Source organism: Pocillopora damicornis, chromosome 12, assembly GCF_964200805.1.
Source record: "Pocillopora damicornis chromosome 12, jaPocDami1.2, whole genome shotgun sequence".
In the NCBI taxonomy this organism is placed as follows: Eukaryota; Metazoa; Cnidaria; class Anthozoa; order Scleractinia; family Pocilloporidae; genus Pocillopora; species Pocillopora damicornis.
This window is the reverse complement of record NC_142681.1, coordinates 10,003,769-10,025,867: the sequence shown is the minus strand read 5'-3', so window position 1 is coordinate 10,025,867 and position 22,099 is coordinate 10,003,769. Positions and strand designations below refer to the sequence as shown.

Here is a 22,099-nt window from a genome sequence, read left to right as displayed (position 1 = left end):
GTCATAAACAATGGTGATAGGACCAAGTGGAATCCAATTCGGTCTCTAATCATACGAGTGATTAACAAAATTGGACTATTTGTTTATCACAAGTATGATAACAGACAGAACTGGACAACAAGAAATCCTATTACCAATTAATCATAATCAATTCAATTACCGAAAAAAACAAATAGACCCAAAACAAATATCTTCACTGGAGACAATGTCTTTAGTTAAAAATTTTTCGTTTCACCGTTTTCACCTGTTTGATCACTTAGGCCATTTGAACCAGTTTAGCTTCTTGGTGAATTTTGTACATGTGAGCCGATTGAACTAACTCAGCTACTTTCTGCATTTTTTGTCGTTTGACAATTTCAGTTTAACTGTCTCCTTGCTAGATTGACTATTCAGCCACTTAAGGTATTTAAGCTGGTTATGCTTTTTGTCCAATAAAACCCTAACTCTAAGCTAAGTTTGACCAGCTTGGCTGCTTGACAGTTGAACCATTGAAGATAGATTGTGCAGTTTGTGCAGTCTGTGCAGTTGATGCTATCGAGCTAGTTATGCATTTTCTCCAGCTAAAGCATTGAAGATAGTTTGACCATATGAACTACTTCCACCAACAATATAGATTGTGTAATTTGTACAGTTCTATTGAAATTTAGCCGGTTGAATCATTTAAACTACTTATGCGTTTTGTCTAGTTTAACCATTTCAGCTAGTTCTGAATTTAGTCTAGTCGAATAGTTTCAGCTTGATTGACTATTTGAACTAGTGTAACTTGTTGACATAGATTCGGTAGACTGCGCAGTTATACTGTTTGCGATAGTTTGACTATTTTACCGTTTGAACTTTTTAACTTTGTTATGTGTTTTGTCCGGTTGAACCTTTTACGCTAGTCTGATCATTTGAACTACTGCAACCAACGGAGATAGAATTGTTAAGTATGACTTAGTTATCTTTGCTGTTTTGACCATTTCATCAGATAGTAAAACACTATTAAAAAGAGCTAACCTGCACAAATTGCACAATCTATCTTAAATGGTTGAACTAGTTCAAATACTCAAACTAGCTTATATTGTTCAAGGGGACAAAATGCATAACTATGCACTTTGTCTACTTGAACAGTTTGCATTGTTCAGCTGTACTGTTTTTGATAGTTTGACTATTTCACCGTTTGAACTATTTAACCAAGTTATGCATTTTGTCCAGTTGAGCTTTTTAAACTGGTTTGACGATTTAAACTACTTGTGTATTTAACTATCTTCGCTGGTTTTGCTTTTTAAGGAATTAGTCAACCTATCCAAAACGGTAAACTTGCAGAATTGCAAAATCTCTTTCCACTGCTTAAAATTGTTCAAATGGCTAAACAACCTAAAATTGTTCAAAAGGACAAAATGCGTAGGCAACTTAATAGGTTCAACTGGACAAACTTTTCAATCAAGCTTAGTTGGGTTACCTGATTAAATAATCAAACTGGCGAAAACAGTGAAACTGTAGAAATTACACAAATCTATATTGAATAGTTTACGTCGTTAATATGGTCAAACTAACTGAAAAGATTTAACTGGACAAAATGCGCACCTAGCTTAATTGGTTTAACTGCACAACTTACCTTAGTTCAGCTAGTGAAAATTGTCTAAGAGGTTTACTGGGTTATAGAGCTTAATTAGTTTAATTGGTTTTAATAGTCAAACTACTTTGAGTATTTTAACTCCTTCAAGCAATTCAGCTAGATTCTGCACTTTGTGCCGTTTATTCCTTGAAGTTAGTTTGACCATTTAAAGAACTTCAACCAGTTTAGATAGATTGTAGAATTTCTCTCAGTTGACCTTAGCTCGACTGTTAGACCGTATTTGAGCTAAATTGTTCAAATTGTGCAGTTGAATGGATTACGCTGGTTATTCGCTTTGTTCAGTTGAAGACAGTTGAACCGGACAAAATACATATCATTCTCAAATATTTTTAATTCAACCATTTAAGCTAGTTTGACCGTGTGGACCACTTTCATCAACTAAGTTAGATTTTGCAATTTGTGCAGTTTGCTCGGGTTTAATTGGTTTAACTACTCAAGATAATCAAACTAGATGGATTGGTTCATATGATCAAGTAGTTGTACTGGCGAAAGCATTTCAACTTCACAAATAGCACAATGCATCTATATTGGTTGAAGTAGTTTAAAATGGTTAAACTGTAATCGCTTGATTGACATTTAGCCAGTAAAACCATGTAGGCTACTTATTGGTTTTGTTCGGTTTTATCAAATCAGCTAGTTCTGAAATTTGTCTTGTTGACCCATTTAAGCTAGATGGACCATTGAATTGTTTTAATCAATTAAGATAGATTGTGCAATTTGTTCAGTTTGACTGCTTTTCCTAGTTTGCCTATTTAACCACTAAAACCATTTCAGCTAGATTGTACAGTTTGTGCAGTAACGCCGATATCTGCATTGGTTTAACTAATTAAGCCACTTTGATCATTTTAACTTTTTAAACAAATTTGGCTATATTTTGCCGTTTATGTACTTCACGAATTGAAGGTAGTTCGACCATTGCACTACTTCAAGCAGTTTAGCTGTCATCCCTAGTTTGACTTTTTAACCAGTTCAACTATTTCAGCCAGTAATGCATTTTTCCCAGTTGAACCATTGAACCTAGTATAGCCATTCGAACAGCTTTAACCAATTAAGAGACTATACAATTTCTGCAGTTTAACTGTCTCAGCTACTTTGACTATTTAACCAGTATAACCAACTAGGCTTGATTGTGCAGTTGGCACAGTTGTTCATACCAAGTTAGTTATACACTTTTTGTGGTTGAACCAATTAACCTACTTTGAGCATTTGAACTACATCGACCATTTGAGTTAAATAGTGCAATTTGTGCACTCTTACTGTTTTCGTTAGTTTAATTATTTAACCACTTTAATCTGTTAAGCGAGATTGAGAACCAAGTCGTTCTCTATGTCGGCTCCAATAACCTTAAATATAAAAAGTGTTGCAAGATGCTGAATCGAGCATAGACAAATCGAAAATTCATCCGACGCCACCTCCGCTATATCGAGGCTTACTTCCACAAGGGATGAATTCAATAGAGCAGTGAAAGATGCGAATAAACCTCTAAAGAGCTACTGCCGTCAAAATGGATGGAAACTTATCCAGCATCTAAAGATCACAGAGAATGGCCTAATAAAGGGAGGACTGCATCTTAGTTATAAAGGTAATCAAAACATTTTTAACAACTCCCCAGATTTCCTGCGTGCTCAGTGTATTAAATCCAACTGTGAATCCCGTATACTGAATGAAAGCGGTAGAGAGGGTCCAACATAGGTTTGGCAGGATGCAGGATGCAGGATGAGGCTTAAAATCGAGGCGGGATGTGGAATACGAAATACTTTAAAGGCGAGATGTGGGATGAAGATAGGAAGTCGAGACCGGGACATACTCTGATTCGAATGCGGGATAGGGGTTGGGACAGGTATAGGCGAGCTCCTAAAAAGTGTTTCTTTGCTTTAGAAACGGGCTTAATTAATGCTCCCGTGTAAATTGAGGCCGACATGCTTAGATGATTCAGTAGTACGTCCAGTTTTCTTTGTATTAGCTACAAATGTATACACGAAACACCATGGTATATTCAGTTTTCTCGCCCTCGCAATTTTCTCTCACGAGTATGTCTGAGTGATCATTTGTTTTTAATTTGTACGATATTATCGGTTTTTTTGAGGATTTATCTTAGCAATGGTTGCTGCTGTACTAAATGCTACTTGCTCATAGGGATTTTTTGTAAGGTTTGGAGATTTGGAACTGTTAGATAGTATTGTCGGTCAACGCAGGAAAGGGCTTGAACTTTATTACAAATGATATATTTCTATTATCAAAATACGATGCAACTACAATTGATAGGATTTTCCTACGACAAGAAAAGTGCAAATGTAGTCATGTGGAAAGACAAGGAGTATGAGTACATCTCAAGCGCGTGAAATAAACAACAATAAGGAGCTCACTATTCTTCGTTTACGAAATGTCAGCCGAAAGGAATGTTGAACAATCGTGTACGGTGTGGGAAGAAGCCCTCTATCAGCATTATTTATAAATGAATTCATAATGATAATAATATTAATAACAACAACAAAATTTATTTGGCGCCATTTCCATGTAGCCTAATGGCGCTTTACAATCAAAAAAGAAATAGAAAAGTAAATCTAACCTGCTTATGATGAACAAATATGTAAATACATGGTATCCAGACGTTTCGTACCCAGACGATTCGTACCCAGGCTTAGACGTTTCGTACTTGCTTTCGATTAGTTCGTGCCCACCTCTCTGGTCGATTCGTACCCAACAAATTATGACACAAAATGTTTAAAACAAACACAGAAATTTATTTCATTTATCCTAGTAATCGCTAAAAAGCTAATTTCTAATCACAAAAAACATTGAAAAGTTATCTTTTATTTAATACTCCTGAAAAATCGTGAACTAGTCGACCCATCCAAATATATTGCCAACTACCACGCAGCAGCGCTTACGACTAAGCGTACTTATTCTACATAGGAAGTAGAACGTGTGGAACAGGCCCTCTAACCAGCATTATTTATAACTGAAATGATAATAATAATACTAATAATGATAATAATGACAATAATAATTTAGCCCAATGGCGCTTTACATAAGTAAAGAAATAGAAAACTAAATCTAACCTGCTTATGATGAACAAATATGTGAATACATGATTTAAGAATATCTCATGAATTAAAAACATTTGAACCTCTTGCGAAGGCCATATCTATTGCTCAGAAAAATAAAATAACATAAAATAATGCACAAAAAATGGTCTATTCAGGAAAACTCGCTACGCACTGAGGTGGATGATTTCTAATTTTAAATACATCTATTACCTATACCTTTTAACAAGTAAAAAGTTGGGGCACATAAATCTCTAACGAAACAGAGTTACGCTTAGTCTTTCTAGTCCCAATGAAGCCCAAAATCCTTGAAATTACAAGGTTTCAATGATGCGAGAGGTCTGAGAACTAATTTTACTTACTGGCTTGGCATCTTGATCGAAATTTACATTAAGGTGCCGGGTTAAATAACTGTTTTGTGGTAATGAGGTTAGCATCATAGCAATCGTAATGTAGACAGAATCTTTTTGTTAAGTCTCTTGGTATTTTTACAAAAGAAAAGTTGAAGCTCCAAACTCGGAGAATGGGCTATTTTTGGTGGAAATCTGATCTTGGAAATCTTGTACTGCGCCGGTTGACTCTTCACTTGGGAAGAATTTTCAAGTAAAGATTTCATGCCGTTAGGGTTTTAGCTGGTGATGGGAAGGGTCGTAATGAAGCGGGGACGGCCTCACGGGGATGAAAACCTCGGAGAAAAAAGAATATCGAGTGAGTTCCATCCAGTTTACAGTGTTTGTGGCCGAAGGCGAAGTCTGGGGAATATGCGGACACTTGGTGAGCCAAACTAGGCGAGTCATCTAATATTTGATAGATCTTATATTTATTCGTAGAAACATTCTAATTCTTATGATAAAGCACAGGAGCTTATATGTTGTTTCAACTTGCCCCCTTCCTGCCTGGTGCGACTCATGTGCATTTGACTGTCGTCTGTGCCAAGGGAGTAATGAATTAAAAAATCTTACCTTCCCAGGGTGGTTAATTTAAAGCGGAGGTATCATATGTTTCTATAGGGAACACAAGTGTCTTATTTTTAAGGTCAAGGGGTTGAAAGGTATTGAGTTCGCTCTTGTGAAAGAATAAAACATTCTGAAAGATGGGAAAGGAACATGTTGCCATGATCTTAATAGTTATCACTGGCTTTACAGAAGTTTAAAGACGACATTTGATAGCGGTGATACAAGTAGATTTGCCCTCACACTTCGGTGATGCACTCTGTTTGAGAGTCATCTGCATTGCGACGAAAGGTGACCATTTTGATGTAAGGCCATACACTGTACTTTCTTTTTTCGGCACCAATTAAACAAGTTTTAAAGTTTTTTTTTAAAATAGTCAGATCAATTGCTTCTTAATGAGTAGAAAGTCATGTTCCCTGATCTTGCCTTCTACAAAACAAATAGGTCCACATTGCTTTCGAGTGTCTTAGACAACAATAATAATAATGATAATTAATATTTCTAGAGCACCAAAATTATAAAAATATTCTAAGGCACCCAAAGAACAGGCAAAGGTGCAATCACCAAAGGTCTTGAAATTAGTTTTTGGGATCTTAAGAAGGCCAGGCCAGGAATGTTAGTGATGACCAGAAATGGAGCGTGGCTGCAGATATTCTTCTCAGTAAAGATGCGATAAGGCGGATGAAATGTGATCAAACCTTGGAATCCTAAATATTAATTGAGCAGCATCGTTAACCACCTTCTGGATACGATCTGTCTGGTACTTGGGATGCAAAGAGAAGAGAGTCACAGTAGTCCAAATGTGACGTCACAAATGCACGAATGAGAGTCTTCCTGGACTCAGGACAAAGGAATTTTCTAATTTGGCAAATTCGATGAAATTGTGACAAGATGAAACCGCATGATTACAGTTATTCTGCGCCATAGGTCTGCTTTTAAGGTATGCTGAATGGATGTCGATGGTTGCATCAGTGTGCTAAAGTTGACTGGTTTTCAAAGAAGTTGTTTGATAGCCTGTTTAACAATTAGACATTGCATTCTGAGTTTTCTAAGTAATTAAACCTTTTTAGCCATGTGGTCACATGAATTGAAATGGGTAAACAAGAATAATAAATGACTGCTCAACTGCCTCTTCTATTGCTGAAACTTTCATTGTCACGGGTAAATCAGTGCTTTAAAGACTGTGGTATAAGAAATCGGCAACAAAGGAAATATAGTTTGTAATTAAGCTTACAAACACCTCAAGCTGGAAAGACAAACTTTTGAGTGAATGATCTTTCAAGGTCACATCATGCAATATTCCAAAGACAACAAATGCTCTGCAAACAAAGAGTCATAGTATCTCTGGATAGCCTACCTCAAATTTTACTTGAATTCATGTCTGGAATTTTTATCTTCAAGATAAATTTATGGCATTTTTCCTCTCTTTCTTCGCCCTTTTAGAAGAGTTAAACAAGCTTTTTTGCCCAACCTTTCAGCATTTTCTGTTGTGGCCAGAACCACAGCTACTTAATACCACCTTGAATTTGGCACTTTGATCTTGAAAATTCCGGTGGACTTATTCAATTATTAATTTCAAGGCTGAGGCATGTGTGTTGCTGATGGCGTTTCTCTGATTGGTTAAGGTATAAAAGTACTTCCAGTCTGAGGGGGGTAAAAGTGTGGAATTATCTTTGTTGTTGGATTAACTCTGGCAGAATTCTTAGCTGGATAAATATTTGATAAATTTAGTGGATTTATCAGGCAAAAAATATGCACAAAATATCACATTACAGCTAGTAAGCTGAATTGCAGAAAATTTAAAGTAATTTTGGAAAAAATTTAACATTATGCATGGTCCTTAAAAACTACTATACATGGTGAAATTTGCATTATAAAATATATGTTTATTGATATCAAATTTACTTATTAAGACTTTATTTATGTAAAACTGATATTTAGTTATTGAAAATCGTTTATGACTAGTTAAAACTAGGAATTGTCTTTTCCATACACAGATTGTATTAACGAACATTAATTTTGTATCTGTCAATTCTTGTGAGCAGTCTTTGGAAGGTTTGAGTTTTCCATGTTCTGTACTTTGGTTGGGGCTTGAGTGGTAGCTTTAACCTTGGCATTTAAAGCAGAAGCATGAAGGCTCTCCCAAAGGTGAATGTAAAGAATAAAAAGGATCACAAGGCAAAGATATGTATGGACTTGTTAGTATGGCAGAAGGGATTACCACTTTCAAATGAGGTTATGGTATTAACTAAATGTCTTCATGATCTACCATTTTCTCCTTAATAGCCTCAAGTTTCCAAGTGAGGAGACTGGGTGGGTGCATTAATTTCTCGTCTGCATTTTTGGCCCGAATTAGAATTGCTTTGCTTGTTGGTTAACTTGAACCTTCTTTGCCTTTGTGTCTTTCCAGTCTCCCAGAGTAACCATGCAGTAGTTAATTTCCTCTCCTTGAAGTCTATTCTGAGTAAACTTGCAATTAATGATTATAAAAGCTAATTATAATGGTTATTAGGAAAGTACAGACTAAATTACGGGTAAAATTATTTAGAATTACAACATGCTTTAAATTTTACAAGTGTACCAACTAGTTAAAATTGAAATGTTTGAGTAAAAATATGGTGGTCTCTGATGATATCTTTGGCAGCTAACAGTTCCATGATAAAATTGTAACACTGCAGAAACCACAGCACAGGGAATCACTTTCACATCAGGACACTTATACTTTGGGCACTGAACCCAAACCAGAGAATTGATGCATTCATTTCAGTTCTGTGTAACTTAACATTACGAGGTGGGGTGCAACAATTCCACAAAAACCTGGGGCAAGCAGTTATTCCTTTATCGGTCAACGTTCTTGTTGCCAGTCAAACCAGGAAATCTTGTCAAGGGGAAAAAATCTGTGTTTCTTTGCTGAATCTCCAGCTTGGATAGAGTGGTGTAAGATGGCTACCAAGTTCTTTTTCATGGTGTAAACAGCTACATTTATCTTACTATCAGATGGATTTGAGGTTGACAGAACGTTATGTGTAATGGTTAGACCATGGTATCTTTGAATCTTCTTTACTTGTTTGTGTGAGATGGCCACGCCCTCCAACTGGCTTTTTCGTGTGAAAAACACTTGCCTCAAGGAAATTGTAGGGCATTAAATATACAGAACAAGCGGAAAGCAAAAATTATTGATTGAATTACTAAAGTAATTTATAGCAGGGCAAACATTACCGAACAATAAATCAACAGCTATGTACCTACTGTCTCATACACATAGTCAAACAGCAACTGTTCAACAACAAAATTGAAACATTTTTCAGAGAACTGTTCAGAACAATTGAAGTTGACCACATGTTAAATAATAGAGATAGTTGAGGAAAACGGGCTGAGATATACTAGCTTATATCCTTTTCTTTTAAAAATCCCTTTCTTCATCTGAGCTTTATCATCAATAGTCTGATAGAGCCAGATTAAATCTAGACTCACCGATTGGTCGATCAATGTCAGATTCAAACACAATTGACCTTGTTGATGTATCAGGTGTTGTATAATCATAGTAATAATGATAATAATAGTAATGATAATTGTTATTTGTAATGATTGACCAAAAGCACCTATCAAAGTTGCTAATACATATGTATATTACATTTTAAGTTTAATATTTGTTAATTCAGGAACAAATTTGAGGTGTTTGAAAGCTAAAAGGAATGACTAAATGAAAATGTCTTGACTTTACTCTTAAGGAAACGTAAGCATGCTACAGTTCTTATTTGGTCTGGTAAATTGTTCCAGAGTGAGGAAGCAACGACTGAAAAAGTGTAATATTTGTTAATTCAGGAACAAATTTGAGGTGTTTGAAAGCTAAAAGGAATGACTAAATGAAAATGTCTTGACTTTACTCTTAAGGAAACGTAAGCATGCTACAGTTCTTATTTGGTCTGGTAAATTGTTCCAGAGTGAGGAAGCAACGACTGAAAAAGTGTAATTTTCATAGGAGTCAAGATTATCCTCAGAGACCTAACAATTCCTTGTTGGTAGGGTGGAGTGGAGTGTCCAAGGCATTAATTAAGGAGTCTGCATCAACAACGTTATTCACAGGGGGTGTTTCTCTAGCTTGCCTTTCTTTTCTTTCTATAATGGTTTCGGACTTTTTACTGGTCATCTTAGAGGACAATCACTACCTCAAGAGAAAAGTCTCGGTAAGTTAGTTGTCAGGTTGATTGTAGCTTGCTAGAAATCTATCTCATGAGCTCCCTTTCAAGACATGTGCCTCACGTAAAACTATACATAGATATACATATAGGAAGTCTGTGATCTGATTTCTCTGTTGTACAGTGCTTGATACGTAGAAGTAGAGCGCAATATGTATGAGATAGGCGAAAAAACAGAGGCTATACTTTCATCCCTACAAGCCTGTTTCGTAATTACTCACTCATCAGGGGATTTTAATGTGAAGAATATTCATAACCATCATTTATATAATTTAAAAATTTGCATAGAGGCATGGCGGGAAATTTCAATGCTTTTTTCAATTATTACACTGTAACTGGTTGTTTCTGTGGTGGCATGAGGACACGTTCATTACGTTTATTGAGTGATGATAATTCAGGTTGGTGGATGATAAGTAATTTTTCTTTGAGGCAGAGGTTACATCTTTTGCTTGCATTGTTGTAGGATGATCTTGATGAAAGGATGTGCCATAAAATAAAGTGGTCAATATTATTTTCTTTAAGGGTCCAGGTATGTTTGCTGAGTTCGGTAGAGTTTCAGTGTTTTGTGTGTTGGAATGATGTATTGTGGTTTCTGTATCTAGTCTTGAAGTCGTTTTCTGTAAGTCCGATGTGCGTTTCAGTGGTGCTGTTGTCCTTACGTGTGACGGTAGCTCGGAAGATTAGTGATGACTGAAGGCAGTTTCCGTTAAGTGGGCATGTGTTCTTCTGTGGGCAGCTGCAAGTTTTATTGTCTTTTGTGTTGGTGTTATTTCTGGTGTCATTGAAAGGTTTGGATGAGTTTAAAATGCGTTTGTTGTTGTTGTCGATGGTCTGCTCATTGTTATTCATGCAGCTGTAGTAGGTTTTGATTGTGTTACGATTAAAGATTCTTTTAAGTTTGTGGTCTTTCAGGAAGTGCTTGTCTTCTATGGCAAGGTGCTGACCTTTTTTGCTGAATTGGGGGTTGTACCAGAGTATGTTGTTCGGTTGACTGTCTTTTCGTTTGTTAGTTATGGGTGGTTCATAATGTAGAGTGGACTGGTATCCGCATTTGTTGAGTACTTTTTGATATGGAGCCGCTCCTCCGTATCAAAAAGCACTTGATGAATGCTTTTTGATATGGAGGGGCGGCTCCATATCAAAAAGCACTCGAAGAATGCAGATACTGGTACACTCTACACTACGAACCACCCACAACTAACAACCAAAAAGCAGACAACGGAACAACATACTATGGTACAACCCCCCATTAAGTAAAATTGTCAGCACCAAGATTGGACACCAATTCTTTGCCCTAGTAGACAAGTATTTCCCGAAAGACCACAAACTCAGAAGAATCTTTAATCGTAACACAATCAAAATCAGTCACAGCTGCATGAATAACACGTAACAGATCATCGACAACCACAACAAATGCATTGAAAATTCATCCAAACACATCAATGACACCATAGATAACACCAACACAAAAGACAGCAAAACTTGCAACTGCCGGCAGAAGATCACATGTCCACTTAACGGAAACTATCTCTAGTCATCACCAATCTACCAAGCCACTGTCGCATGTGAGGACAACACCACCACTGAGACATACTTCAGACTTACAGAAAATGACTTCAAGAGTAGATACAGAAACCACACCACATTATTGTAACACACAAAACACAGAAACTCTACTGAACTCAGCAAACATATCTGGACCCTTAATTGGACTTTACATAAGTTTGCTCTTGGCTTTGTAATTGACAGGAGAATCTTGATTAAAGTAATTATATATACAGGTCATCACAATGCTTGTGTGATCAGACTGTTGTTAGGATACTATGATATTTGCACAATAACCAACAACCAATATCTCAAGTGTCTGTGTGTGCATGGAAAAACATTTTCTGCTCTCCCCAAAGTTTATTAACATAGTGAGAAACTTAAAAGTTTTACCTTTGCTTTTGCTTATTCAGTTTGCACAAGTGTTTCACCTGAGGAGATCTGTGGACTCTATACCCTTGCGAAATGGCTTTTGGAATTCCTAGGAATTTATTCTAGGAATTATCCTATTATATAATTATAGAAATTATCCTAGGAATTCCTAGGAATTCCTAGGAATTTATTCTAGGAATTATCCTATTATATAATTATAGAAATTATCCTAGGAATTCCTAGGAATTCCTAGGAATAAAGGTGTGAATTTTCACGGTAAATTCGGACTGGGAATTCCTAGGAATTCCTAGGAATTCCGAACCATAACAACTCTGGTTCTAAAAACCTAGAAATTCCTAGAAATTCCCAGAAATTCCCAGAAATTCCGAGTTTATAGCCAACAGGACTTGGAATTCCTAGGAATTCCTAGGAATTCCAACTCAGAGAACCAATGACTTTCCCTGAAAAGCTGTAAATCTAAAAAATTTCTAGGAATTTCTGGGAATTTCTGGGAATTTCTGGGAATTTTTGGGAATTTTTGGGAATGTTTAAGAATTACTGGGAATTTTAAGCAAAAATTTGAGGCTAATGATATAAAATAAATACTTTAAATTAAAAAAAACCCAGCTCAAATTCAAGTATTCAATGAAATTTATTTAGAAGCTTAATTAAGGCTTACATGTAAAATATTTTTGATTAAATAACATCAATGTGTGGTAATATTAGGATGGAATTTGATTTATTTTTCTTTTCTTGAAAACTTCATAAGGATTAATCCTCAATTACAGCTATTCATATAAAATAGTTCTAATCAATCATTAAATTTGGTTTGACACAAATTGTGAATAAAATCTGTTGATTCTTTTCCATAAAATACAATATCTTAAGTTATATTTGAAAACCAAGCACTCTTGGGAGTGAAGGGGCTAATTACAGACAAATAAAATTGATTTTTTGATTAAAATCTTGTTGTAACTGTAACAATAAATTAGAATGAAGTTATCCTAAACTGCAAACTTAGCTGCTGTTTGTACTGTTTGTATTTTTTTTCCTGGGCTCACAATGAGTTGGCCTTGAATGAGGTTGTCAACAAGAACCTTGACCATTTTGTATCTGGATTCCTTGACATCTGAATTTGAAAAAAAATAATATATTAAAATATGTATATTTAAAGCTCAGACCAGGCTTTTAAGATGGCTATGAGGAAAAGGGCATTCATTGGATTCTCAAATTGAGAAATCTCTGTTATATTGAGTGACTTTTATATTGGAGTTAGTACATCTCTCTCATGGATTTTACTAAAAAAAAGGGCTGAATACATTATTTTGTTTTTACCAAGGAGGGCTTCTTTATGTACTAAGGTTTGTTTAATAACAGTTCCTATTATGAATCTTGAATGTTCCCAAACGTGACTAGAGGAATCTTGAAACCTTACTGATAGGTTTATTTCATTGTAAAGCATAAGCTTAAGAAACTGCGGCATGCAAGTGACCGATTCGATTCTCAGAATTATTCTAGTTTCAGTTGCGCCGAGCGTTACGTAAGCTTAATTCAACCCGCTACATCTATTCTTTTATAAGATTTTGATCACGTAACGAATATCGCAATTTTTACTCACCACAAACTTTCAAAATCGTGGCTTTACAGATGGCCACTCGACCCTTGTTTGTACCAGTCAATATGTCAACTGTTGTCCCTTCTTTTAACTCCACGGCGCCAACGACTTTCTTTTCTTTTACAACACTCACGCTATTCTCGTTTTCCCATTGAACCACAATAAAAGCTATCTTTAGAAATGTTATATTAAGCAAAACAGTTGAGAAAAGCGATCAACCGATCCAAAGTACATTCAAAGATGAGCGCCAAATGGAGTCTTCTTCGTTTCCGATCACGGGCATGATCACGTGGATCTTTTAGGACTTGTAATTGGCTAGCAAAGTGAATCCGCTGGCTTGCCGATTGCAGTGCTAGGAGAGGCGCCTAACATTATTCTGACTTCTCCGACCGGTTCTCTGCATCTAGAAGATGGATAGCTTGGTGATACAAATAAAGATGTGAGCTCACTCTATGTAGAAATAATCGAAAAGAATCGATCGTATTACAAATGCACGATTTGTGGCCGAAAGTTGTCGAGGAAACAAAGACTCGAAACTCACTTGAGTTGTGTTAATGGCCAAGATGAGAAATAACACAAGCCAATCACAGTTTTGAATGCGACTACAAATCGTCTTTTACCCTCATACTTATAAAAGAAGGATACCACATTCGGAAGTATAAGAGATACATAGATGATCCCAGTGTACCAGTACCTAAATCTACAAAGCTTGACCGTAGCAAGCGTTCAGCAACACGTTCTAACACCGCCATCTCGATTCCTCAGTTAGTCGTTTCCAATGAACTTAAAGCAGTATTGACAACAGAGTAGAGTGCGTCTTACAAAGGAGAAACATTTGTACAAGAGATAGGAGTAGCTATATGCGATTACAGAGGTGCGTTGGAACTCTGGTCCACAAATAGTTATGCACTGCCCGAAGTATAAGACAATCTTGTTGATAGCTGACAGACAGAGAAGAACAACAAGTAAACTTAAGAGCTGTTATTATTGAAGTGTGACTATCACTTTTCATTTTTATATAAAGAAGGACTTGTAATTTGCACCAAAAATAAAAAGATGTAATATTTTTTTGGGAGATCCAGTGATTGGGACATTTAAGAAATTAAGTTATGAAAGGAAACTTGGTTGGTACTTCTCACTACTAACAAGTCTTGTTGACAAATATTTTCAGATCAGAGTTTCAAATAAAGTAAATTGAAGACGTCATTTAAAAGGTGTTTTTCCTCTAAGGGAACATTGACTACCTCTGTCTTGTCTGCATGCCAAATGTTTGCAAAGTGTGTGGATGATCCACAAGTATTGGAACATATACAAAACATTTTTGTAAGAGTTCCAATACTTGTGGATCATCCACACACTTTGCAAACATTTGGCATGCAGACAAGACAGAGGTAGTCAATGTTCCCCTTTTCTTACAAAAATGTTTTGTAAGAATAAAAACAGCAAAACAAATTACAGCAATTAGTCATGAAAATAGAGCAAAAAACTGAAAAAAAAAGCAGCAACAACAATCATGAAAAAAGAAAGATTAATTAGGTGTTGAATTTGTTTGTCTAAGGCATGAAATTTCTACTAAAAGTATTGTCAACAAAAAGTCTCTGACAGCGTTTGAGGCAACTGAGCTTGACTGTTCCAAGGTTTTCTAACAAAGGAAACCAGTAATGTAGGTTAGGGAAGTAAGATAACAATGTAATTATTGTTAATTATTGTGGAAGTTGGCAATTTCCATTTAACATAACTGACAGCTGGTTCATGAGAAAATCCATATTAATGTCAAGATTTACTAAAACTTAGTTTGAGTAATAAATTTCATGATCTTTAAGTTATAAACATGTACATGTATGTATATCTCTCGGTAAGTTTTGTATAGCATACCTTTTATTGAGCCAAAGTTTTAAGCCTCTGAAATTACTCTTTTTCTTAAAACCTTCACATTCAAGGTATTGAGAATTTCTTAGAATTTATGTGGACCTCAGGGTATTAAAATTGCCTCAAATTCAATTCCCAGAAATTCCCAAGAGTTCCACGCTTCTTAAATTATAGGTAGTTTGTAAAGCTGAGAATTCCTAGGAATTCCTAGGGATTCCAAGTCCTCACAAAACTGGAGTCTTCCTTTCCCAGAAATTCCCAGTAATTCCAAGCTTTTTAAATCAGAGTTAATTTGCATAGTTGGGAATTTTTGAGAATTCCTAGGAATTCTTAGGAATTCCTAGGAATTTTTAGGAATTCCTAGGAATTCCCAGAAATTCCCAGAAAACTGGGAATTCGGTTTGCAAGGGTCATTTGCATAATTGGGAATTCTTGAGAATTCCTAGGAATTCCCAGAAAACTTGGAATTCAGTTCGCAAGGGTACTTATACTTGTTGTGTAGCACTGACAAAACAAAGGTTAATTATAAAAGTGAAATAAGGTTGCGTTCGATCAAAAAGATATTCTTTATCGATCATCAAATCATTTTAGATTGCGTTAAAAAATAAATCAGTTAGGGAAAAGTTATTCTAAAGATATAATAAAGTAATTAAAGAAAAATTATCAGTAACTACTACATTACAAGAGTATTTAAAAAAATGGCTTGAGAATTGAGGTTACCAATTTCAAGCGGTTTGAGCTTTTTAAAGTAGGAAACACTCAAGTTAACCTCAGATCCAGTGCTCTGACCAGTGTGTATGTATTGGAATGAAAACAGTTTCATTTCAAATCACTCATGATGATTTGATTGTTTGCAGAGCATGTAAAGTTATAGGAATTAGCCATCACAAAGATGAATATTCATCTGAAAACCAAAAATGCTTCAACAGACTATGGTTCATTATCATGTTATGGAAGCATCTGTCAATAATTTGAAGGTCTTTCAAAACACACTCACAAATTTCAAGTCTGGCAACGACCCAAATATTTTATTCGCATCATAACATTGTTTATTCGACAATAGAAAATCAAAGTAAATAAGAAGTTAACTATAAAAGCTTTGAAACAAAACAGAGTCTTATTAGATACTATTAGTGCATGCCTGTTCAGCCATAGTTCTGTTACAGATATAACTGTCAATAGCTTTAGAGCAATCCACAGCAGTTCCTGTTGTGTCAACATCAATGGAAGAATTTGAATATAATTGGTTCGATCTTTTTTATTTAACTGGATCTAAGGTAAGTTTCTTCTCTGCCTTACTTACATTTGGTCCATCTAATTCCTGTGGTAAAAAGAAAAGCTGCACAATATTTATGGCAAAATTCTTATTGAAAGTCGACTTTAACTGCAGTGAAGGAGGGTATCCTCTGAAGTTTCCTCCTCTGATGGCGGACAGTTAGGTGGTGAAGTTCTCATCATTAAATTTCATTTTAGGATACTGGTAGTGAGCAGCATCTTGCAGCACTGAACAAACAGATGCAAAGGTGTATGTTTAATTAGTTCCATTGGTTTTAATCATATGTGGATAAACTTGACTTGACCGATAAATTTTTCAAGATGTTTGTTTTTTTATATATTAACTTGGGCTGTGTTGAATATTGAAATAACTACCAAGTCTCTTTTAGGATCATACATGTATGTGTAGAAATAATTGTGTAACCAAGTTTAAGATTATGTTGGTGGAAATTAAGTGACACTGTATAGATACTGCACCATAATGGAAGAAAGGTTGTGTAACCTACATCTAATTCTAAAGAAATTGTTTGAGTTCTGGACTAATTTTTCCACTAGCAACACTTTGCTTAATGGCCTTCATGACATCACTTGAGCAAATCTCACCCTTCATTATCAACAGTTGACTTTGAAAGTCCACAATAGCAAAACCTGTGGTCACGATCTCAAACTCTCCTAGGAATGTAAGAATCACTGATATTCCTCTTTTTGATGCAATAAGCAATGCTGTTTGGGGTCCCTTTCTCTTAGGCACATGATGTGGACAAATTTGTGTTTAAACACTCTCCACCACTGTAAGCTCTTTTTGGCAGTGCATTTCTTTTCCACATACTAAGCCATCTTAACATGCTTTGCCTCTCTACCCTGCATTGAATTGAGGCCTAATCCATAGCAAAGCCTCAGATGTTAAACCTCCTGTCTAGATGTTAACCTTCGTGTCCAACTGTCCTCACAGTAGAAGTGACACTATTAAGCAACAAACAGTTGGCTTTTAAAAAGTGCTGGCATGAGGTCTTTAGCTTTTCGACTTGTTCAATGTGCACCTCGACTGTTGAGTAAATAGAAACTGCGTCTCTGAATTCGACGACAACAAATGCCGGTGTGAAGTTTCACAACTGACCCCTTTCAAAAAGAGTTGATCTTCAGAAGTTCCTATATCAAAGAGGCAAAATGCCCACAAAAGTACTTTGATTCAAGCCTTGTGAATCCATATGAGAATGTCATACCTTTCTTTTGCTTCTCGGTGAACCACCGAAGAAAGGCCTTGTGTAATCGCCCATACTTGACCTTGTCTTTCAGGCACTTCGAAAGTGCTAGCAGAGGGGAACTATCTGGAAGATCAGAGACTGTTGTTTCTGCCTTGAGGTGACTCTGGTTTGTGTACTGCATTACAACAGAGAGTGCAGCTGAAAACCAGTCGTGCCAATTAAGCATTGTTTGTGCTATGTAGAGGCTCCACCTTCAGTAAATCAACATACTTCCCTGACGGAGGAACAAATTCTTGTCTAAACTTGTTTTTAGCAATAAATTTGTAATATGACTTCTTTGTTTGTCCATGGGATCTTTAAGTCTTTCCTTTGACTTTTCCACTTTCTCTGCGATAGCCAGTCTTTCGGTGTACTGCCATGGTTACCATGTTGCTTTAGGGCCACCAATAAAACCATGGCTTCATGGCATTATCATCACAACTATGTACTCTGTTCAGCAGGTTGAGAAAGCTAACTAAGTATGCAGTGACTGTGTCATCCTTACCAAATGGCGCACTATCTGCCTCCACTGCCACATACAGTACTCCTCACTCAACCTAACCAAAAGATCACATCCATAAGAATATTTTATTTCAATCACTATCTACTTACAAAAGACCTTTGTAAGGAGTTCTGTTAGTTTTTGAGGGAAACTTTTCAGGATTTGCAAAATTGCCATTTTTTCTTTTAATACCATCTTCTCAATTAAAATAATCCTTTATCGACCCATTAACTAGCTAGGTACTGAGAGGTTCACAATACAACGAAAGAAAGATCCTTATAAGAGGACTTATCCAAGTGGATCCCTTCCAAAACCAATTTCAATATGCAGGTTGAATGCAACACCAGATATGCCTCCCAACAAAATTTGTGTAAACCTTAAGTGTGCAATAACTCTAGAAAACAAACATTTGTCTATTCAGGAACTAATCTTTATGACTAAATCCATCTAGACTTATTATAACTTAAAATCTTCAATTTGTCTCAGCAACACTCTGAACATTTGCCTTATAATATCTGCCTTATCATCATTATCATTATCATGATTACTATTTTATTTTAGTATAGTTCTTTCCTCCCTCGTTCGTTTAATTCAAGCAACTCCTGGCTCTTCACTTGTACTATTTCTCAGTATTCTAAGCAATTTGTATTTTAAATTTGTAATGTATGACAGTGTAATTAGTAATACACATCATGAATAAAAAGATCACTGAGCCATTAGGAACTGAGACCAACAATTTCAAACCATAAATACAACTACCAGTCAGAAAAAGGAAACAAAAATTTTCTTCATACGTAATTTAGGCAGCTATCTACAAAAGTTAGTTAATTAAAAAATTAAAAAAAAGAAGAAGTAGATGCTGTGTGCCATACACTGTCAGTCATGTATATGCCCTTTGCAGATGTAAGAGCTGGATATATTTGTACTATTGATAAACAAATTTGATGAAAAGTTTTTGCATTCATAACACAAACGCCTGCCTAAGTGGATCCCTTCCGAAACCATTTTCAATATGCAAGTAGTATTCACGGATACAATAGATATGGTTCTCAGAAAAATTTATGTGAACCTTAAGTGTGCAATAACTCTGGAAAACAAGCAGTTGTTTATATACGAACTATATCTTTATGACAAAATCCTTCTAAACTCATTATAACTTAAAATCTTCAATTTCTCTGAGAAACACTCTGAACGTTTGCCTTAATATCTACCTCATCATTATCATCATTATCATTATGATTACTATTTTCTTTAACTAGAGTTCTTTTCTCCCTCATTTGATAAGTTTACGTAACTTAAATGAAATGGAAGCTGACTTGAAAAGTTAGTAGCTAATTAGCCTCCTGGCTCTTCATTTTTACTATTTCACAGTGTTCTAATAAGTACTTTAGTATTTTAAATTTGTAATGTATGACAGTGTATAAAGTATTATACATCATGAATTTAAAAAGATGGTCACTGAGTTACTAGGAACTGAGACCAACAATTTCAAACATTGAATACAACTACCAGTCAGGAAAAGGAAACAAAAATTTGCTACATATGCAATTTAGCCAGCTATCTGTAAAATTTAGTAAGTTAAAATAACTAAGTGAAAAACACTTTGTAAAAGTGAACGAAGAGAACTAGATGCTGTGTGCCATACATTGTTAGCCATGTATGTGCCCTTTGTAGATTTAAGAGATGAATATAGTTGTACTATTGATAAACAAATTTGATGAAAAGTTTTTGCATCCATGACACAAATGCCTGCCTGAGTAATAATAATAATAATAATAATAATAATAAAATCTTTATTACCGTGTCAATGTATTTAGCTCATAGAGCTAATTGGGGACACCTACTTTTACAAAATTAATAAAAAACTATGTACAGTATCATAATAAGTAACAATCTAGCCGATAAACTATGCATTAAAATTTAAAAATATTTAGAAATATTAACAATGTTCAGATAACATAAAAATACTTGTACAATGCAGATAATTAGAAAAAATCACGTGCTGCAAAGATTGCAGCAGTTGCCACTGTCTTCCACCAGGCTGGCCAGGTCAACTCTACGGATTTTAGTTTTAAAGATGCTAAGGCTTGGTAGTTCACGCATACCATTTTCTAATTTGGGCCAGATATATGGTCCTTGATACCTAAGTGTGTGTTTACCATAGCGTATAGTATTAAATCGTGGTATTCCAAAAACCATTCAAAAACCATTTTCCTTCAAAAACCATTTTCAATATGTAGGTAGTTTTCATGGATACAACACCAGATTTGCTTCTCGTCAAAATTTATGAAAACTTTAAGTGTGCAATAACTCTGGAAAACAAGCAGTTGTCTAATTAGGAACTAATCTTTATGACAAAATCCTTCTAAACTCATTCTAACTTTAAATCTTCCATTTCTCCAGGCAATACTCTGAACATTTACCTTAATATCTACCTTATTATTATTTTTATTATTATCATTATTATGATTACTATTTTCTTTACGTAAAGTTCTTTTCTCCCTCATTAGTTTAATTTAAGCTACTTGAGTGAACTGGAAGCTGACTTGAAAACTTAGCAGCTAATTAGCCTCCTGGCGCTTCATTTGTACTATTTCTAAGTGTTTTAAGTAATTTAGTATTTTCAATTTGTAATATATGACAATGCATAAAGTATAACACATCGTGAATTTAAAAAAATGGTCACTGAGTCACTAGGAATTGAGACCAACAATTTCAAACCTTAAATTCAACTACCGGTCAGAAAAAGAAAAAAACAAATTTGCTTCATACGCAATTTAGGCAGCTACCTATAAAAGTTAGTAGATTGAAATAACTAAGTGAAAAAAACTGACCTTGATGAAATGTTAAAGAATCCTAATGAGGGACTTCAGGTTCTTGAGAACTACTTGGAAGTCTCTTTTGATGCCAACACAGACTTGATTTTCCACCAGACGATGTTGATTGTACAGTTCTTGTAGGATAAACATACTGTCATAACCTTGCAGGGTGTGAAACATGACAATGACAGGTCGTTCGAATTCGTCTGCATTGATAGCCAATTGATCTAGAAATGCTAGGAAGTCTCGAGAACAATGTTCACCGTAAAATACATGTGTATGGTCCTCCTGATCGGTTTCGCAACATACCATAATAGGTCGATGATCACCATCAGCTGATTGCATCGCTTCGTAATCAGCATCGACAAAGATGTGTGGATCTTTGAAATCGAATTCATCAGGGTTCATCGCTGACATAGCGATGCCTTGACGCTGTAATCGTTTGATGTGAGCATTTCGTTCTTCTTTAGAGTGTCGAGGTCATTTCTCTTCTTCGGCAGGTTGACTGAAACATTTGTGGGTTCTGATATCTACGTCTTCTTGGCATACGGGACAATGAGTGACAACTCATTCGTGTTTTTTCCTCCTTTGTTTTTCTTTTTCCGGGGGTGTTCGATGATTTTGCAGCATTCGGTACATTTGGTGAAAATGTCACACATGGTTTTCTTGTCTTTGTCGGAGGACTTTTTGTGATGTCAACAACAATCTGTTCCAAAGAAGTAACGACGACATTTATCACACTTGAGTTCCGGTGATTTGTGGCATGTATAATCGGGACAATCTTTTCGACGACAGGCAGTACATTTTTCGGCCTTGACAGGGATGACGTGCCAAGTCGTCATGAACAAACCCTTTTTCATAATCCAAACAGAAATAGGATTTATTTAAAAATTCTCCATACGGAGTACAGCCATGATAATGCTGATCGACTTGAATGAGTAGAATTTTCTTGTCCTTTGTAAGTATTCATGTGTGGTTTATCTACAGTTAAAATAGCTATCTGGTACTCGGTACTCAAAGCTTTCTGAAGCATTTCCAATT

At 35.6% G+C, this 22,099-nt stretch overlaps 1 protein-coding gene across 1 annotated transcript; it reads right to left on the bottom strand.

Moving 5' to 3' along the window:
- Positions 1-12,367: 12,367 nt before the first annotated feature.
- Positions 12,368-17,770, bottom strand: LOC149036409 (uncharacterized). Its single transcript, XM_089189966.1, has 3 exons — positions 17,717-17,770; positions 13,353-13,521; positions 12,368-12,863 (listed from the first exon to the last, which is right to left on the bottom strand). The coding sequence occupies exons 1-3, from the start codon at positions 17,768-17,770 to the stop codon at positions 12,739-12,741; spliced, it is 348 nt and encodes a 115-aa protein (XP_089046092.1). The 3' UTR covers positions 12,368-12,738.
- Between the last annotated feature and the right edge of the window lie 4,329 nt (positions 17,771-22,099).